The sequence below is a fragment of the Camelina sativa genome, chromosome 7 (assembly GCF_030686135.1).
Source record: "Camelina sativa cultivar CO46 ecotype springtype chromosome 7, ASM3068613v1".
NCBI classification, from domain to species: Eukaryota; Viridiplantae; Streptophyta; class Magnoliopsida; order Brassicales; family Brassicaceae; genus Camelina; species Camelina sativa.
Window position 1 is genome coordinate 889,466 of NC_141886.1, and position 17,861 is coordinate 907,326.

The window sequence follows — 17,861 nt, forward strand, 5'->3', positions numbered from 1 at the left end:
CCTAAAGGTTTGATACGACGAACTTTTGTTGTTTATATAGAGAGTACATATATAATAAAGGATACTTATGTAATTAGTATGAACAAAACCCTTATGTACAAGCCTATATATATTGTAATATTTATAGGACCTTACAGTTTAAACTTGATGAAAAAAGGACCTCAGACCCATATCAATTGACGTCCATTAGTATTGGCCTCGTTTAGGTCACTTTAGCTTGGAGACTATTCCTCTTGGAGTCTACTCCACTCAAAAACTTAGTTTTAAGACGATAATACTCTTTTCCCCTCTTTCTTTCTTCTATATAAACACACCTCTCTCCGTCAGTCAGATTTTTTTTATGTATTAGGGAAAAAAAAATTATTCTCAAACAAAAAAATAAATTATTATGACTCTCCCTCTCAAAGTTTTTTTCGAAGATGTTTGGAAAATGTTTGGTGGTTTGATCAGTTCTGCCGTGTTAATCATTTTGGTGTTTATCGTAGCTGCATCTGCCAATGGTGGCCATTGTTTCGTTTGTTGCTGGATTCATGTGCCACGATAAGATTTGTACGGGCTATGAGCACCTTTGCGAAATTGTGGATGAAGATTGAGGATGAGGGTGGTGGTGTGGAGGAAACGACGAGATAGATCTATCATGGTTTTCTTTTTTTTTTTGTATTTGGTCTTTATCATCTGAGATTTGTTCTAAACCGCCGCCGTGAAGTTTGTCTTTTGCTTGTTTACACGACGAGAACTGAGTTCTCAACCGCCGCCGTCAATGATCTTAGGGTAACCGCCGCCGTCAATTAAAACACATTGTTTTCATTAGAAACACAGCGTTTTTGTTGTTTTTTGTTTTTTTCTTCTTCTAATTTTCTAATTCAGTAAATGAAGATATATTTTGGATATATAGTATTTTTATATGTGCTTTTCCTATAATTAATTTACTAGTGGTCTACCACATGACAATTTGTTTCTTTTAAGAAAATATTAATATATAATTTCCATGATTTAATATTGTTTTATAAAATGATTAAGTTTCTTTAATTTTTAGTACATATATTACAGTACAGCTGTTGTGTGGTCGAACATAAAATCATTAAAATAAGAGTTACAGAATTTATATTTATATATTACAAAGATTGTGATACATGAATTATTAAGGCTGGTGATATTTTTGGTCCAGTGAGAAGCAGGCACAAAAGCATTAGGAAAGAACAAAATATGACAAGATTTGAAAAAATTGTGGTCTAATCGTATATACAATTGAGAGATCTTAAAAGTAGACAAGTATCTATAAAGAAAGTTTTTATGGTCGAAGCATCTTCACTGGTTGCTGAGAGGTCTTCACAATGATGTCATGTATGTTTCTCAATAAAAGTGATCGTAAAAACTATAATGCCCATATACGTATTCCTAGACCAAAACTAATCTTGTATGACAATTTCGTTTGCTTTTAGTCCAAGTATCTACAAAAAACCTACTTATGTGTATAAACAGATATTGGGCTTGAATGAGAGTTGATGGCCATCAACGTAAACATTATCACATTTATTTACAAACTTTTAGATCAAACTGATAGACATCCCTACTAGTAATATTAAAGCCCAGTATTATTTGACACAATCATATCTTATTATTTTCAATAATGTCACCGTTTTAATTATTTAATTTAGTTTTTGTTCATTGTTTAGTTGATTGAGCTGGTGTAGCCATTTCCATGGTCCTTGATAATAAAACCATTGCCGAAGCTAGGTTTCCGGTAAAGGCTAAGATGAACGCCAGGATCATGATGAGTCTCCGACGAGTTGTAGACGACGGAGCCGTTTATGATCTGAACGTTACTGTTCACGAAACGATTTTCACCATTATTGTTATGGTTCTTTGACTTTGACTTTGACTTTGATTTTGATTTTGACTTTTCCTCCGCAGTTTTCTTGGCGTCGTTACTAAACAAATATGGTTCACGTGTCTTGCTCGCCGACCGTAGGATCTCCATCACAGCTCCTTTGTTTTCACCTGAAATAGTTATGACGCTTTGTGTGCCCATTATGACGTCATCATCAGACTCAGGAAATAACGTTTCGTTTGGTCCGTGTACGATGTCTGTTTTCTCCGATAATGTAAGTATGCTTTCCTGATGAGTGGTCTCGCGTTCCTGCCTAGGCTTAGGTGGTTCGTGATTTATGGAAGGTGACGACGTAAACAGACTCGGTTTAGCCTCTTGGACTTTCTCTGGCGACGGAGGACGTAATGGCGGGGACATCAGCTGAGGCGGCGGATGTGAAGGTTGAGCAGCCGGAGACATCATCGTGTTCTTGTTGTTCCTTGTTTGGTCCATGTACGAGGATTGTTGTTCTTGTTCCTTAGGTGGTTCATATTTTATAGACCTTGACAATAAACCCGGACTCGGTTTAGTCTCTCCGACTTCATTTGGTGGAGATCTCGGCGGTGGAGGAAGTGAAGGTGGAGCAGCCAGAGACAGTCTATCATCGTGTTGTTGTTCCTTTTTTGGTCCATGCACGAGGTTTGTATTGTCTGAAAATGTAAGTATTTTCTGACTAGCGGTCTCGCGTTCGTGCCTCCGCTTAGGTGATTCGTATTTTATAGACGGCCGTGGCGATAAAACTGGACTCGGTTTAGCCTCTCGGACTTCCTTTGGTGGAGATCTTGGTGGCGGAGGAGGTGAGGGTGAAGCAGTCGGAGACAATGGTGGTTCGAAGACGTAGTTGGGAGAGGATGGGTCGCGTGATGAGTATGCTGTGGGTCGAACGATGCTAGAGAGACGGTACCAGGAACGACCTGATCGACGGTTCGACATTAATTGATTTTTGTAAATTATGCTATTTGATTTGATAAATGATAAAGATTAAAGCAATGGTGTTGGATTTAGGTATAGCTTAGGGTCGTTTTATATTTATAGGCGTCGTCGTATTATGACATAATTACAAATAAAGACAAAATAAAACAATGTGAACAGAAAGGTATCAGATGCAGCTTTGAAAACCACAATTCACGACTAGTATCATCAATTGTAGGCTTGTAGCTATATTGAAAGCATTTTATTTATTTGTTTGTATGTTGATATATAATTGGTAGATACATACTCTTTATTTGTTCATTGCAGTTCAACGAGGCTTAATATTTCTTTTCTTGCTGTATTGGCTTTCCTGATTTGACAATATAAAACCGAATTTGGAGAAGTTTTGGAGTGAAAATAGTTGATGCCAAACTTAACAAGCAAAACACGAATTTTGGATTTCACAAATTCGACCACGAGAACTCCCAATCTCATTATTTTCGTTTAAAATAACATCTATCTAATTATAATCAGATTAAAAGCAAAATCAGTAGAAGTCATTTTAAACGAAAATAATGAAAATAATCTTTTCAACATGAACCAAATGACTAGATTCCTTGTACATTAAAATCATTACAAAAACTCTGAAACAGTACCATGTGAAAGGAAGAGTATTACTGAACCACCATTATTCTAACATTCACTCTAATTTGCATGATTTTTACAATTCATCATTTACAAACCTCAAAAAGACAAAAGTTGCATATATAATTCAGTCAAGACTCATAATACCACATCCCCCAAAATATGGGATCTATGGCCATTTAGTGAACTCAAAGACCTTAAGAACGATATCAAAACCTGTAGGGATTTGCCAAATGAAAAGAAGAACGTTCACTGCATTCAACGCTATGTGTAGACTCCTCGCCGTCTCGTTCCCTTTTTGCATCGCCGGCACCAATGCCGCCGCGGCAGCCCATAGCACCGTTATTCCTGCCACCACCACCGACCCATCAACTCAAATTTCACGACTTTTATACACATACTAGACAAATATAAACGACACTACTGAAATGAAACAATATAACTAAAATCCAAAACTCGGATCAAAACTTAAACCGCATCAAACCAAACATCAAAAACCGGATTGTAACCTTTCTATGCATATTCCAAGATCACACAACTTTGTTCAGTACCATCAGTCAGACACAAAATAAAGAATGAGAAAAGTAAAAACGAGAGATTTGGTTAAGGTACCTGCACCGGCATAAAGATGAGGACCGGGGAAGAGTTTACCGGTACGAAGATAAGTGTTAAGTCCACCAAAGACAGATTCCAAAACACCAAAGCCTAACAAAACAGAGCCAGCGTCGAAGTGTTTGTCTCTATAAGACCCTTTGACCAACTCTTTCCTCTCTTCCGTCAGCTGTTTGATCTGAAGCTCAGTCGCAGAAGGAGGAGACGAAGAATCAACGGCTGTGGATCCATCAGGAGAAACAGGAGTTGGTTTAAGCTGTTTCTTGAGATCACTAATCTCACTCTGTATCGTGCGGACACGTCTCCATTGCCAACCTAAGTAACCAGCCCATAGAGTGTACGCGAACAAACCTCCCATCACGATTGGGTGTATCAACGCAAATGATCTCCCTTCCAAGATCCCAAACTCTCCTCCAACTGCTGCCGCATCCTTTTTTAAACCAGAGAAATCTTGATTTATGGGTTCTTTTTGTTACAATGTGAAACTACCAAACTACTACTGGGGAAAGATATTGCGAAACTTACCTGTGGATCGAGAAATAAAGGCAATGCGATGACTGCGAGAGGGAGAGATGAAGATTTAAGGAGTTGGAGAGCGTCGGGACTCGAAGGTATATCCGGGATTTTGCATGGTTGTGATTTGGTGATTGGTTTGAGAGAGTTTAGGGTTTTAGGGTGATGGGAGCGAGGAAGAAGATGAAGTGTGGAGAGACAATGAAGTGTGGTCGCCATACTCACTCTGTCTCTCTCTGGCGAACTCGAGACAGAGAGATATTGCAAAAGAGCCAAGTAACAAGGACCGCAAAACGAATGAGCCAAACAGATAAGAGAACTCTGTGGACGCTGCACGTGTCACAAAACTGGACACTACATCAATTTATTTATTTTTTTATTTTTTAATTTGCTTCAGCCATGATGACTTATATGATTATATCCAACTGTTAATTTTTATTTTGTAACAGTGTTGACAATTACTACACAAAAATTACTTATATAACGGGCCTACGAAAATTCAGTTGGGCTTTCTGAAATTGTGGAGTGTACTATTTATTTTAAAACGAGATCGATCACCCATCTGGGTAAATAAGGCCCATTATAAATATTTGAATTTCCGAATTTGCCCCTGATAACATGTTGGGGGTTTTTAAGTCAACCAAGAGACTCAGCTTTTTCTTCGCCGAGCGTCGTCGTCGTCTAGGGTTTGCTTGGCATCAACTAGCTTCTTCCAAGGTAAAAAAAATTCTCTGATGATTCTACTTGCTCTTATCGATCTACCATCTCATCTAGGCTATCTCTTTCTAATTTTCGTGTTATTGGATCTTTCGTTAGGACTTTGCTGATTTAGGTGAAAGAAAAGATGAAGCCAGTGTTCGTCGGGAATTTCGAGTACGAAACTCGCCAGTCGGAATTGGAAAAATTGGTCGGAAAGTATGGGAGAGTCGACCGAGTTGACATGAAAACTGGTATAGTGTCTTCTAATTTCTGCGCCGGTGACTCTGATTTCCTTGTTCATCTAGGATTCTAGGCTTTGTTTTCTTCTGGTTGTTTAATCATCTTTGCTCAACTAGTTCCATTAACATACATGGTTTTCAGGTTTAGTGTATAGTTGTTGAAGATTTTAGTGTGCTAGGGGTTTTAATGCAGTAGAGGAGCCTTTGTATTGAGTGTTTATTTGGTCGCAGGAACTTTTCTTCAAAGGAACAAGAAATTGCTACTCTTCTTCTTCTTCTTCTTCCTGCAATATACATTTCTACATTTTCATGCCTGCCTTTATCATGTTGTGCCTACCAATCTTGGATGATTCTTGAGATACTTTGGAATTTGTCTTTGTCTATACCAATCTTCGATGGTTCAGATGGAAGTCTATTGAATCCATCATGCCTTTGCCCATGCCATTATCTGAACTTCTACACTCAGAATGTTGTTCAAGCATGCCTAGCAAATCACGCAGAATTGTTTTTTTTCTCCTTAATTTGTTATGTTACAACTCTTGATTTTTCTACTACTACATCATGGAACGCCTCTACATCTCATCATGTACACCAGCCTTCACATATATGCAGGTGTTGTATATCTATTTAGTTATTTTTTCTAGGGGGGAAACAAGATTTGCTCTGTTGGCTGATCTTTATAGCATTTGCAGGTTAATGGACTGGAGGATTGTCACTATTTGTGTTGCATTTTGTGATTCTTGTGTTTTTTTTTTTTTTTTTTTGGTTGCAGGATTTGCTTTTGTGTACTTTGAGGATGAACGTGATGCTGAAGACGCAATTCGCAAGCTTGACAATTTTCCTTTTGGATATGAGAAACGCAGGTTATCAGTCGAATGGGCAAAGGTATTATATTTTTCATGCTTTTGATTGAAAGCTTTCACTTTGCCTCATAGAATTTAGGAATACTGCTTAAGTATCTTCCGGTTTTCAGGGGGAACGCACCAGGTCTCGTGGTGATAGCAAGGCTGCTTTATATCAGAAGCCTAGGGCTACGGATACACTGTTTGTCATTAACTTTGACCCCATAAGAACAAAAGAGCACGACATTGAAAAGCACTTTGAGCCCTATGGTAAGGTCATTAATGTGCGTATCAGACGCAACTTCTCATTTGTTCAGTTTGAAACACAAGAAGATGCCACAAAAGCCCTTGAAGCTACTAATAAAAGGTATAAACAACACTTTCTCTTGCTACTTTTTTTTTTTCTGCCAAACATGCAATAGGTTTGCCTCACCAAAAAAAACCCCTTTGTTTCCTCAGCGAAATATTGGATAGGGTTGTCACTGTGGAGTATGCGAAGGGTGGTGATGAAAGAAATGATCGATATGGCGGTGCTCGTAGCCCGAGAAGATCTCGTAGTCCTGTGTACCGTAGGCGTCCAAGCCCTGATTATGGTAGGCGTCCAAGTCCAGATTATGGTCGTCCTCGAAGCCCAGAGTACGACAGGTACAAAGGTCCAGCAGCTTATGAAAGACGCAGGAGTCCAGATTATGGACGTAGGAGTTCTGATTATGGTAGACAAAGAAGTCCTGGTTATGACCGTTACCGAAGGTAAAAAATAACAATGGCTTTGGCTTCTTACTCTTTTTTACTCAACAACTCTCTCATTGATGTCCCTATAATGTTTTATGATTGAACAGTCGCTCTCCAGTCCCAAGAGGAAGACCATGAAGAAGATAGTACGACGAAGAAACAGAAGCTACCAAGAATGTCTGTGACAAGTAGTAGAAGGGTAGATTTTTCTATGTCGTGTTTTGAATTGCATGATACAAGTTTGGAAGTACTTTTATGGGCTATGATCTTGTGCTATGTGTGACTATTATTAATTAATCCCTTAGAGTTAGAGATATTATCAGAGATAAAAGCTGAAAGCCTTGCTTTGAATTTGATTGCGCTTACGATTTGGTTGCTTCGTACTTGGTTCATGTACTAATTCTTTTGATTCGTAATTATTATTCTAAATCCCTTAATTTTAAATTCAGCATAATCTTTAAGAAATTTAGTTGATGCAACTCCTATAATAACTTGTTAGTTTTTATAAGAATGTAGTCCATTGCCATATGCATGCACATGGAACAATACTTTGTTTTCAACAATTATCGAACTTAAAGGGCAGCGTAGACTACTGCATCAGGTGGGATATAACTGGGCCGAGTGGTCTAAAACTTTATGAGGAATCATTTCTTTAGTCACTGCAACGACGTTGTTTGTGGTACAAGATTATTATTATTATGTGAAATTTATGATCTAAAAAGCAAAAGAAAAAAAGCGATTGAGAATCGGTGTGTAGTTAATTCGTCTTTATAACTTTTCCATTAGTATAATTGATATTGACTAATTTTAAAAATTTAATGAGACATGTCCTTTTTTTTTATTCCTTCGATTTCTTTGGCCTGAAGATAACAACAGCTTTTCTAAATTAATTTTATAAATGAAGTTGACTCCATGACATCGATCCGTTGCGGTATTGTTTTCTTCTTAAATTATTTTGTGAATAAAAAGCGACCATGCGCGCTGATAAATCTAGATTTCTTATAGACTAGGAGAATATCGCGTTTGATTTTATCTTGAATAATTAAATTGGTGAACAAAGAAAGAGAGTTTTATTAGTAGTATTCAAATATATAGTCCAGCAATTAAATAATCAAAAACACAACACACAAACCCCAACGAAAATTTCATGTTTGGTTGGCGGGCACTATAAAGTGGGCATCTACTTCCGCATTTCAAGCCAGCTACTAATCATCATGTGTTCATACTCAGTATTTACATAATTACATTTCCTATTCCGACAACAAATATATACGTAGTATACGTACCATAGTTTATGTTTGTTTCTCAAATAAAAGACACTTTTTATTTGGAAACTTAATCATATGTAAACTAACAACATCAATCGCATTCGTGGATTAAAAAAAGAAGAAGGTAAAAGTGTAATATTATTTGCTTCAAAATATATGCCGATAGTATGTCGTTACCTAGATTGCATAACTTACGATAATTGTGTATATACTTTTTTTTCCTACTAGTTGGAAGATTAGTTAGCGGATTAGGTGAATGAACTGTGGAGGTATGGTTTAATTATTATTCTTATATTTACATATTAATTATTAAAGAGGAAACAATAATGTCGAGTGGAATGTGACATTGCGGTAAATCTGGTAATAACGAGAATTCAAGGAAACCGTGCCGTCGTCTCCGAATCTTAGTGGGTGCTTGCTTTATTAGATTTAATTACTATTATATACAATATAAATAATGATGATTAACTAATATGACCAAATTTACAGATGTACATGTACTACAAACTCTACAACTCTTAACGTGATTAATGTTACAAACGGCTTCTAGTTGGGGCAGGTTAACTTAGACACTTAGACTTAAAATACTTCATTGTTGCCATGTAATTCCATGCTTTAACTTTTTTATTTTGAAAACTTTATTGTAATCTCTTCACTTAACTTAAGTAATTCTCAAAACTGTATGACTGCCGTCATAGCCTTTGTACCTTTTATTTATTTTATGCAATTTCAATAATACTTGCTATATAAAATAAAATAAAATAAAACTTCTTAGTTTAAAATGATAAATAACTATCTTTTTGAAAGCAAAAATAATTATCGTTCTAGCTAGTATATTTTTGATTAAAAAGGAATGTTCACAAATTCTAATGTAATTTTTGATAACAAATTATCTAGCTAGTTTGTACATAATCATATAAATTATTTTAACACCTTTGCAAGTAACTAAATATTCACATGAAAGAAGATAAACATTGCTACGTTCACGCACGGGCACAAAAGTCAAAAAGCTAAGGAGCTCTATAAAGTATATTTATATTAAGTGTCCCCAAAATGCGATGCTTTGGGATTTGATAATCATGACTATTCGTGGATAATGATTCCGATCATCTTTATTTTTATCAGCATATATAATATGACATCTATAAGTTTTAGGCTGAAAATGGTTTAATTTCTAATTAATTACTAATTGACAAAGAAAAGTAAAAATTATTGGCGAAAATAAAGAATACACATCTTTCTATAGATTTTTTTTTATTTCATATTTTGACAGATTTGGCACGTTTGATAAACTACATTAGTTTGTTAATTAAGTATATTTTGATTTTCGTTGTAGGGATTTTATTTTAGTGTTCCGTGCTGTTTTAAACATGAAGTGTGTTTCAATTGCGTAGAATATTAATCTGGATAACAAACTAGATAAGTTTCTGAATTAATGTAGGGATAAATGAGTGTGCTTATTTGTATTACACCATCATATAATTTGTAATTCATCTGTTAGTTATCTAATTTTGAAATCCGTCGCCCGTCGGTATCAACATTAAACTATACTACCATAATTTTTGTTTCTGTCAGACTCCACTAATACCGTTTATAACCTGTGTAATAACAATTCAATTCTTAACGGTGATATGTAATATATAGATCGTTACTCACAGTGACAAGTGATAACACTGGATAGTCAATATATAAAAGTCTAAAGCTGCAAATACAGAATATACTCAAGGAGAAAATGTACTATAAAATTTTAGGTTGACACAATTTAAAATATATATAGATCGGAATATGTTTACACAAATACTTCTCGAAATTAAATAGAAGAAATGATGAATACAGATTTCACTGATTACACACGAAGCCCTCGTATTCACTTATTCTTCTACCCTACTCATATATCCCTTGGCACTCCTCATGAACGTAGACCCTATATGATTACTAAAAATATAAATTACCATCAACCCAATTATGACATACTATTTTTTTTTTTAAGACTGATTAAACAAACAAAAGAAAAGGAAAAACCCCAGAAAAAAGGAATAAAAAGACAATCTGTAAACTAAGTTCTGACAACTTTAACTAAAGTACCCCATGTGAGAAAAAACAAAAGATCATCAAAGTAAAAAATATAATTAAAAAAGGAGGTAAAAAAAGTAAAAAAAAGAGAAAGAAAGCTAATAAGTTCAAGATCTCTTTTTAACCCTTTTTTTTTCACCACGAAGATCCTCCTGTATTACTGAACATCCCACTCCAATATGTATTATTACCATGACCCTTCTCTTGGGTTGTGCTCGAAAGCTCTTTCATGTCTGGAAACGGGAACAAAATCCTACTTGCTCCATTCATATCATCATTATTATCTTGAGCTCTTTGGTTATTGTTGATGGTGTTATGTCCAATCCCTTGATGATGATCAATGGAGAATGAAAGGTTATTATTACTCTGTTTGTAATCAGGCATTGTTGGAAACCCTAAAGATGAGTAAAGGACTGAGTTCGAATCCATCATTTGACCAGGCAAGAACGTGTTCATGCCTCTTGAAGAGACTCCATTAGATCTTAGAAGCTCGAGAGCTGAGACAGGAGATGATGAAGCATAGATTGAGGATGAAGTATTGTTGTTCTCTAACTTGGGCATTTGAAGAAAATGAGACATACCATGATGATGATCTTGCATGACCGGGAAAGATAGCAAGCTGAGATCTTTTGACTTATTAGGGATCTGGCTTGAGAAAAGAATCGGTGGGTTTAGATCTGGAAGCTTGGGATTGGAAGCTGAAGCTAAATGTGTTGAGGATCTCTTGTTTTTTCTTGAGCTACCTCCGACAGGGACGTTACGGAGAGAGCCACCTTCGGTCCAATACCTTCGACAACCTTTACAGAAGTATCTTGGTTGCGTGAGACTGTAGTTGTTGTAATAACAGAACTTTGTGTTAGTTGAGTTGCATCTCGGACAGTTTACTTTCTCTTGTGGCCTCGCCTTTCTAGTTTCCATCGTCGTGGCCGTGCTGTTGTTATTTCCCCCGGAACCACCGTTGGATGCGGTGGCGTTTGGCCTTGTGTTAGTGGCGATGAATGTTGGCTGTTGCTGCGATGTGTTGTTGTTGCTGACGTTAGAAATCATTTGCTCCATTGGTTTTACGTTTATCATTTCTTGAAACCCCTAAAAATTAAGATAGACTTTAAATAATCACTAACCATGCCAAAACTATAGACCACAAGCAAAACGGAGTTTTGAATCTCTCCATGAGATCAATTAAATTGAAGCAATAATATACTCAAACGAACATAAATATACATATATATATATATATATACATATACTAGGTTTTTAAAAGGTTAAATAATTGGCACGTTAAAAAGAAAAGATAATTCAAGAAAAAGGAGACTAATTAAATTACAATTTAAGAAAAATTGTTATGACCAGAGCACCAAGAACAAAAGGTAACTAACAAATCATACCTTTTTATCCATAAGTTATCAGAATTTAAAAAATTAATCACATGAAAAGGTGACTTATAAAGAACAAAAGTCCCTTAACTCCATTCGAGAACTTGGAAAATCTCAAACGGAAAATTCCCCATGCATTTTTCATATGTAAAAGTCCAAATTCAAACCCATCATATATAGACATATGATCTAGATATAAGACTGTATATATAAAAACCACAAGATGCATCATAACAAAAACTTGCTTCATACATATACATGCATACACAAACATGTATATATGTATATGTGAGTAGAGATATAAAGAGAGAGATAGAGAGATAGCTAGAGAGATAGAGAGAGAGAAGAAACAAACAGATATAGCAATTAAGAGAGATCCTTTTTACGTACCTGCGTCCACTTCGTAGCATCCATGAGCTTCGACAAAGAGAAAGGCAGAGAGAGAGAGAGAAAAGAGAAACTAAAGAGCTAGTAAAGAACAAAGAGAGAATGTTTTTGGAGAGAGTTTTTCTTTTGGACTTTTGCTTTTTTTGGGACGATATGGCTCTATGCGTTAGCTTTCACTTTATGGATGATGAAAGAAAGCAACCAAGATGAAGAAGAAGAAGAGAAGAAACCTGCAAAGTTGAAATATAATAATAATTTACATGAAAAAATGCAAAAGGAGGGTTTGTTGTTTTTGACTAGTGATAATAATGTCTCATGGCCTCCCTCTCTGGTTCTTTTCTGGTCCCTCTTTTATACTATATTTTTAAAGGAAAAAAAATATCTGGCTAAAATATTGATTGCTCTATTTAACAAATTGGTTGGCTTAATATATAAACTAGTGATTTTATCTTCTTCAGTATAGAGTAATTATTACAGTGTTATACGCATCGTGATCGTGGTGTTTAAAATTTGTTTGAATCACTTGTCATCATTTCATGATTTGGGACTGAATTCTGTCACTAAACCATGTGTAATTATGTTTTCAAAGATGATACTGTAAATCTTTAATACGATAATATACAGATGAATATAGTATTATTTTATGCATGTTGATTAATTTTCATATCATAATAATACAAAATGTGAGTGGAATTATGAGTTGTATACTATTCCCGCCCACCCATTTTGTAATTAATATTATATGTTGGGTTACGATCCGTCGATATATATTATTACCTTGGCAATTTCAAGATCCTTACATAGATCTCATAATTCCGTATATTTTATCTATTACGGTAGATTAGGTTACGAAATTCGGTGGCGAACTTAGAAATTCTAATTACTGATTAATTTATGATAAAGTTGTGACTTAATATGGTCGATAAAACATGATTTTTAAAAATTTCTAACTTTATATAAAGTACAATATATGTTGACTGTATTTACAGGAATATGGAGTATTCTTCGGACGCAAATAATGCTTTCTCTTATTTTAGTTATGTTGTTTCGACGAAGAAAAAGGTACACCAAAATTTCACCCTTTATTTGAATTGTGATCTGCTTTTTTTTTTCGTGAAAGGACCACTATACACATTACACCACACATGGCTTCATAAAGTTAATATGATTTTATTCTTAAATAGGCAAAGCTACACAACACATGTCGCGTTAATCAGATAACTAAAATAAAAACTTTGTAAAAGCACATAAACTGAAAATCGAGGCCAATTATAAGAAACCAAAGAAACTTTTCAAACAAACAATACTGCACGACTTATATTATGTTATATATATAGCTTTTTCGTTTATAAATGGTAATCATCCTTAAGATATTAAAATCACGTGTTATTAAAACGTTAATTACCCAACGTGCAACTTCCTTTACGTACTAAGAATGATTAAAATCACATTCATGTAATCAGATGACCGTTGAGGAATTTAATTAAACAGTACCTTTTACTTAAGCCTCACAAATTTAACGGGATATTTTACCAAAAACAAATTTCATGGGCTATAATATAACTAATTTTCACATCGATACAGTTCTAGAATTTTTTTTGGTCTAATATTAACAAAAGAAAGTTAAACGGTTATTTATGTATATAGTCAAAAGATGAGGGGTTGGAAAACAATTAGGAAGAGGACCGACAGGAAGCGACAAAAAGGATGATGGTGGAACCCAGTTTTGGGGCGTGATTAGCTTTTTTGAAATCTAAGAGACTGTTTTTTTTAATATGTTGACAACTGTGTTTTCCTACCCAATCTATCATCTCCACTTCTCGTGTCGTTTTGTTATTCTAGCTTTACCTTGTCTGCCGTTTTCTTCAGTCTTGAACGACCTACCACGGTCCACGTGTTCTCTACCAAATCACCTAGAAGAAGCTTCCGTTGATCCATTCTCCGGCCTTTCTAATATATGGCCCATTAATTTAATTGGGTTTAACCACATATAATTTTTTTGGTCAAGAATCCCACCAACTAATTAGATTTGGAATAAAGGAATCAACGAAATTGAACCGGTTAAACCTCCAACAGGGAACAGCTTCCTCAAAGGCTCAAACAAAGAATTCACTCAACAGTTGTGAAATTGCTTTTTGTTTAAAAAAACTGACAAAATGTGTATACACGAATGAAAACACAAACAGTTGGTTTGAAAATTTTAGCCATCAGATTTCGAAATAGCTCTTTATACAAAAGAAATAATTTGTAGGACCATTTGATGTAATGATTATCGCATATGGAAGTAACACCGCATCCTAGCCACTAATTTCTCCATTATATGTATATATGCCCCACATTACTTTTTTAGCAACATCCTATCTTCCATGTGAGATATATTATAATTAAAATTTTATACAATTGAATCCAGCTCCGATCACCATAGAATATGGAAGTAATTCGTTTTATTCGATAACTACATTATGATTTCGTGGAATTACATTAGGCCCATAAAAGCCCATAACTCGATAGTATTTGGTACAAGTATATAAAGACGACGTACTGTGTTAATATTCTTAACCACTGGTATTTATAAAAAGTAAAACACGTCTCTCAAAACTCAAAAGCAATATTTTTGTAGCTTATTGTTCTTCCATGGAACTTCCTGCAAAACAAACAACACATATGGAATCTATGGTTTCTTCTAAGACAAGACAGGGCAACATTAGACTGAATGAAATATATATATATAAAAGGTTATTTTACCCAGAAGTAACAACTAGTGACGTAAGAGAAACAGTCGAGACCTCCAGTTGTTCTTGTGTACGTCTTCATATCATCTTCATCTTCATCATCCGATTGATAGACAAATCTACTCTTTCCGGCCACATGACCTTCACCATCCCTCTCTTTCTTCAACCGGAACCACCGTTTCCATCCCGCGAGACGGCGACGATGTTTCTCTGTCAGGTGCATTTTGGCAAAGTCACCAGGAAGGAGCATTCTCGGAGGCAGATCAAGACACTTGGAGTAAGAAGGATGAAGAATACGGTGTTTAGGCTTGCCAGGTTCTTCTTCCCACGAGAAAGGAACCGAAGCTCGAGAGAATGAGTCATCAGTGTTCGGAGACGACGACGACAAGTGTGATGACGACGGTGATACGTGGTTTTTTACTAATGGTGATGACATGAACTGTAGCCTTCTCGATTTCGCGGCTAAGACATGTTGAAGTTTAGATGTGATCATCATCATCGCCTCCTTATTCTCTTCGTCAATGCCCATATCGTCGTCCTTGCTGATCTTTTTTTGGGGTTTTCGCCATATATATCGTTCTTTATTTTCTGCTTTATGATTCGTAAGAAGATTTAAAAAGAAGACAAAGGATTAAATGTATGTAATTGTCATTGAACATCCAACGCTCGATATTTCAGTATTTGTCGACTAGAGACTACTATACAACCATTGCTCGAACTGAAAGTCAAACCATAGCCTTATTGTTGTTGGGGAAAATTAGTCAGAATAAATTCGCATATATAGTATGATATATATACAACTACAAATACAACTACAACACCTTATTTAATTTTGTTTTCTGTCACGGCACCTATTAGTTTTTAATGTATAACGATTATTAGTTTTGTTTGATTGTATCTTAAGGGAATATAATATTTGTATCTCGTATAATATTATTTGAGTACGAGTGTTTTTTTTACATGTTTTATTTTGACTGATTTTTTTTTTCCTCAGTTAAGTTGAAATGTTTTGTAGACGCTAGCTCCAAGGTTTTATTGTTCTGAGCAAGTAAAACAGTTGCTCCATAGTCTACAATAATCTATCAGTAGTACATAAGTACAAAACCATTACATCAACACTTAACTTTGACAAATTTAAGTGTTGCTTAACAAAAAAAACACTTAAGTTTGACAAATTTGTATTGGTTTTTTTTCTTCATAAGTCAAATCCAAATTAAACGAAGATATAGACAATTATTAACCAAAGTATTATTAATTATATTTCATATATGGTTTTAATCAAACTAAAAATAAAATTGATTTCTTTCGAAATCTGCATTTTGTTAAAGAAAAATCCGCTACAATTATAATAAGGTTGGAAATTTGAAGTTAGACCACACGAAGAACTTGATAGAGGACGATATGGTGCTTCCTCATATGAACAATAAATAAAATTTAATATTTAGTTTTTTCTTTTTTATCCCATGGGCAATTCGGGTGACCTCCCTTCTCTATGATGGGCGATAATTGCGCGGAGATCGTCTGTAAATTTGCCTCCATTAATTTGCACCATTAATAAATTGTATTATCCGGGACTCGAACCCCAGACCTCCTGGTGTAGAAGCATTAATGACATTTAATATTTAGTTTTGCAACTGTTTATTTTTAATATATTTCTCTGTAATTGATTCCCACGTTTTCAGTTTAAGCGAGTTTATATTTCTAATGTTGTTTTTTTGGTAGAAGACCGGGTGGCAACAGCCCCCCGTGATTTATTTAAAACTTAAAATAGAAAAATTACAAACAAACTCTCTGAGGTCGTGAAAGACCACGAAGATCAACGTCCAACAGAGGAATAATAAAAGCCGGAGCTGAAACAAAATTATGAAAACCTAAAGGAAAAGAAAACGCATAGCTTGCTAATCCATCGGCAGGACAATTAGCTTCTCTATACACATGAGAAATCCGGACATTCCAGTCCTTTGAGATAAAGCCATGGCACATCCGTACCAAGAAAGACAGCGGATGATACCTGCTTATCCATGTCTTAAGAAACCCCACCACCATCTCTGAATCCAGCTCCAATTCTACCCGATCCGCTCGCTGCTCCCAAGCCAGGTACAAACCATAGTACACACCCCACAATTCAGCTAAGGGAGCCGAGCACCGTCCAATATTAAGCGAAAATCCACCCCTCCAAGCACCTGCTTCATCACGCAAGACACCTCCTGCAGTAGCTGGACCAGGATTCCCACGAGAAGCGTCATCCGTGTTTACTTTCAACCAACCGGGTTCCGGGAATCGCCAACAAACCATGCGCTCCACTCTAGCTATCCTCACTCTCCCTTATGCACAAGAACGATTAGCATTCACCACCTCCCGAGATAGATCTTTCAGGAATTGGACTCTATCCCTGCATTTACCTGTTTCACCAAAAACATTCATACACCGCCACTTCCAGCCCCACCAAACAGTCATAGCAAAAGTTATTGACCATTGTAAACCATCCTTGGTCCCCGCCCCATTCAAATTCGCATATATCCATTCCAACAAGGTTTGACAAAAAAACTCACCCCTCCTCTGCCTCGGGACAAGCCGCATCCAAACACCTAACATGGCAGGGCAATCGCGCAAAACATGTAGGATAGTCTCCACTCCACCCTTACATACCGTACAGACATCAGGGTCACATATGTGGCGTCTATGTCTTTCAGCATTCACCATTAACACTTGATGCCCTACAAACCAGAGGAAAACGCGTACACGTTCCGGAACAACAATTCTCCAAACTCGTGTGAAGAACGCAGACATGTCTGGTCGTGGAATCCCATTCTGAATGAGCATCTCATAAGCCGACCTTACTGTAAAGACCCCATCATTGGTCCTTCCCCATGATAATCTATCTGTCGCCCCAGTGAAGTTATCAACAACTACAGACATTAACTCCTCCCTCATATGTACCGGTAAATGCGGTGCAATCCGATC

General features: G+C 35.9%; 4 protein-coding genes across 10 annotated transcripts; 1 reads left to right on the plus strand and 3 right to left on the minus strand.

The window, feature by feature from the left end:
• Positions 1-3,369: 3,369 nt before the first annotated feature.
• On the minus strand, positions 3,370-5,013 carry LOC104699695 (uncharacterized). Its single transcript, XM_087460277.1, has 3 exons — positions 4,565-5,013; positions 4,040-4,469; positions 3,370-3,775 (listed from the first exon to the last, which is right to left on the minus strand). Exons 1-3 carry the CDS (start codon positions 4,769-4,771, stop codon positions 3,597-3,599), a joined length of 816 nt encoding a protein of 271 aa, XP_087316403.1. The 5' UTR covers positions 4,772-5,013; the 3' UTR covers positions 3,370-3,596.
• Positions 5,014-5,177: 164 nt separating this feature from the next.
• Positions 5,178-7,415, plus strand: LOC104699696 (serine/arginine-rich splicing factor RS31). Of its 4 annotated transcripts, none has more exons than XM_087460278.1 (7): positions 5,195-5,269; positions 5,369-5,502; positions 5,722-6,102; positions 6,174-6,375; positions 6,464-6,699; positions 6,792-7,082; positions 7,172-7,415. In XM_087460278.1, exons 3-7 carry the CDS (start codon positions 5,837-5,839, stop codon positions 7,200-7,202), a joined length of 1,026 nt encoding a protein of 341 aa, XP_087316404.1. In that variant the 5' UTR covers positions 5,195-5,269; positions 5,369-5,502; positions 5,722-5,836; the 3' UTR covers positions 7,203-7,415. The 4 variants fall into 4 exon arrangements, with proteins under 4 accessions (XP_010413337.1, XP_087316404.1, XP_087316405.1 ...); XM_087460279.1 differs by having other exon boundaries at positions 5,214-5,269; positions 6,183-6,375; XM_010415035.2 differs by lacking the exon at positions 5,722-6,102 and having other exon boundaries at positions 5,178-5,269; positions 6,263-6,375.
• Positions 7,416-10,084: 2,669 nt separating this feature from the next.
• LOC104699697 (dof zinc finger protein DOF3.7) lies at positions 10,085-12,492 on the minus strand. Of its 4 annotated transcripts, none has more exons than XM_010415038.3 (3): positions 12,169-12,492; positions 10,987-11,491; positions 10,085-10,902 (listed from the first exon to the last, which is right to left on the minus strand). In XM_010415038.3, exons 1-3 carry the CDS (start codon positions 12,190-12,192, stop codon positions 10,541-10,543), a joined length of 891 nt encoding a protein of 296 aa, XP_010413340.2. In that variant the 5' UTR covers positions 12,193-12,492; the 3' UTR covers positions 10,085-10,540. The 4 variants fall into 4 exon arrangements, with proteins under 4 accessions (XP_010413340.2, XP_087316407.1, XP_010413339.2 ...); XM_087460281.1 differs by lacking the exon at positions 12,169-12,492 and adding an exon at positions 11,791-12,026; XM_010415037.3 differs by having other exon boundaries at positions 10,085-11,491.
• Positions 12,493-14,589: 2,097 nt separating this feature from the next.
• LOC104699698 (uncharacterized) lies at positions 14,590-15,541 on the minus strand. Its single transcript, XM_019227321.2, has 2 exons — positions 14,911-15,541; positions 14,590-14,809 (listed from the first exon to the last, which is right to left on the minus strand). Exons 1-2 carry the CDS (start codon positions 15,424-15,426, stop codon positions 14,765-14,767), a joined length of 561 nt encoding a protein of 186 aa, XP_019082866.1. The 5' UTR covers positions 15,427-15,541; the 3' UTR covers positions 14,590-14,764.
• Between the last annotated feature and the right edge of the window lie 2,320 nt (positions 15,542-17,861).